A 2,736-nucleotide genomic window follows, 5' to 3' on the forward strand; every position below is an offset into this window, starting at 1 on the left:
TGCCAAGTAGTTTCTTCTTCACTGTGGTCGGTTTATCTAAAAAAAGAAATTAATTAATTAATGAAGAGATAGATAGATAGATAGATAGAATTACACAGAACATACTGCACTCTACCAGTCAAATGTTATGATATACATATTTAGGATAATACATAGTAATCAAATATACATTAGACATATGTCGTATATTAGACAAATATACATATTAGTCACATATACTAAGAAAACTGAGTTACTTGTAAGTACATAAAAACCCATGTTAGATCAACAGAATTCCCCTAAAGGTGTTTTTTTACCACCAGTCACTTTCTGAAAATCTGAATGAATAATGTTGCTTTGAACTTTTCTCAACAGTTTATTTTTCTACAGTGTAGTGAAAATAATTACGATTTTTGGTCGCTTAATATTTCCCATCATATGTGCTTTTTCTAGTTTTGATGACTTTAGTAATACTGGAAATTGTGGGATAAAAACATGACAATAAAGAGACAAAGAGAGGTTTGTCCAAACGTTTGACTGGTAGAGTATTTCCTCATTCTGTCCATTTTTGAATGAACTCACCGCATAATTTGGACACTGGCCTGACATTACAGGAAGCTGATGAGACACTGAATGAGCTATTTGGCTGTGAATGACACAAACACTCACATTTAAGTAAAGATTATTGAAATATGAAACATTTGAAGTGCCATGTTGTTAGACAAGGCAACCAAATTAAATCTCACCGGTGGCATTGTGCAGAACTTCAGTCTGTCTGGAGGTGAAGATCCTTGTTTGGTCATTAGCACTGCAAAAGCGGTTTTCAGTTATTTAAAAAGGAAACATATACAAATCAACTGATTCAGTTTCCCATAAAAATACCTAAAGGTTCATTTCCTAATACTGATGACGCAACAGAAAGAATTACGAATAAGAAGAAGTAGGAAAGAGGAACTGAATCAGACTGTCACGTGATTTAGCATCATCCTAACACGGAAGTGATACAATTGACTCAGAAAAAAAGACAAATCTTTCACTGGGGCAGTACCTTTTTAAAGGGTACTACTATGTACCTTTAAATGACTAAAATGCACCCTTTAGGGGTGAATATGATGCAAAAGCTACATCCCAGTGACAGCTTTTGTAACTTCTTTTTTTGAGATCGTATCATGTTAATGACATACTGTAGCCTAAACCCTTCTGAATGAGACAACAGGAGTGTATTATATGGTTGCATCTACAAAAACATCAATAACAACATGGTGATTCTTACCCGTCTGCTGGTAGTGACTGATCTTCTTAGCTAGATCGGCCCTATGGATGGACCTCAGGCAGTGTTCAATCAAGTCCATCTTCTCACTGGAGAGCTGGTCGAGTTTCTCCAACTCCACTACGACGTCTAAAAAACTCTGCAAGTATACGTTTAAAAATCTCATTTCAGCTCCACACATGAAACATCTGAGTTCTACACGTGAGCTTTCAGGACATCATACCTGGACATTGTCCAGTTTGTGTTTTGGTAAAGTGCCTCGGAGTAAGAACGTCAATGACTTCAGGTTTTCGGTGTCCATGTCCTCACTAACATCAGCCATCAGCACTCTAAAAACACAACGTCCAGGTTAAAACCTTCTCTTAAACTCCCACACTGTGCATAAATGGAGATGCGCAGAGCGAGCGTTACCTGTATTCCGATACAGAATGGCCATTTTTTAGCAGCCCCTCAACCGCGCTCTTGTTGGTGCTCAGCACTTCTCTCAGCAGATCATAGCGTTTTATTTTCAGAATGAGCTCCATGAGAAACACGTAATCCATCCTCATCTGGCACAGCACAGATTGTAACATGCCTCTGGGATCTGTAGAGAACTTGTCCAGATCCAGGGCGCCGCACAGGTAAGAGATCCGCTTGCATTCATCGGTGCTGAGCTCACCGGTGATCTGACTGATAGTGTGGTACAGGCCCGACATTGTGCTCCAAAATGACTCTGATAAAGACAAAAACTGTCATTATGAAAGGAAGAATCACTCTTAAATGGGGTATTTGGTTCATTTACAAAAGTGTAGGGTTAGCCTATGCTTTCTTGTATTAAATGTAGTATGTACAAATGGTGAGTCAGGTAATTCATCCTATTGAGACTTACTTTCACAATTAAATAGCATTTGCAAATGTACAAGCCAAGGCATTACAGCAGGATGTGACTCAGTATGGGTACATGTTGGGATATTTGGTTTGCATGTTGTATCTTCAAATGACACCAATCGACATAATACGACGATATCCGTCTACTATAGACCCAGCAATAATAATAATAATAATAATAATAATAATAATAAACACAGCAAGCGTTTCTGCCAAAATAGCACTATATAGCCCATCATATATATCGTATTAAATAAATAGCCTATCGTATCTTTTGGTTAAGATTATTTAAAACTTTCTATCATTTATTTTTGATGACAGTTTTACTAGGCTATATTAACAATACCTTCAGTCGCATTTATAGCGTAAAACGTAGAGTAAAAAATTATATTGCTATATATGGTTGTGATTCTGAAACTATGATTAGCTACAGTGCGGTAAAGTTTTCTGAGCATGCTTCAAAAAAACTGCTACGTGTTTTGTGTGGAGATTATAAGTCAATAACTTCAAATATTCTCGAATAAAAAGACAAACCTGTCAACCTTACCTCAAGAGAGCTGTTGTTCTGACTGAACGGAGCATCCGCGCTCTGGAGTCATACAGCGTAAGAGCGATTCCGT

At 37.3% G+C, this 2,736-nt stretch overlaps 1 protein-coding gene across 1 annotated transcript; it reads right to left on the reverse strand.

The window, feature by feature from the left end:
- Positions 1-6: 6 nt before the first annotated feature.
- On the reverse strand, positions 7-2,736 carry cflarb (CASP8 and FADD-like apoptosis regulator b; the record flags this gene model as incomplete). Its single annotated transcript, XM_016264635.1, has 7 exons — positions 2,664-2,736; positions 1,661-1,961; positions 1,473-1,578; positions 1,253-1,388; positions 726-787; positions 562-625; positions 7-36 (listed from the first exon to the last, which is right to left on the reverse strand). Coding segments are annotated over exons 2-7 (682 nt in total), but the record flags the coding sequence as incomplete, so codon positions are not given.

Source organism: Sinocyclocheilus grahami, unplaced genomic scaffold, assembly GCF_001515645.1.
Source record: "Sinocyclocheilus grahami isolate Dianchi unplaced genomic scaffold, SAMN03320097.WGS_v1.1 scaffold11588.1, whole genome shotgun sequence".
Lineage (NCBI taxonomy): Eukaryota > Metazoa > Chordata > Actinopteri > Cypriniformes > Cyprinidae > Sinocyclocheilus > Sinocyclocheilus grahami.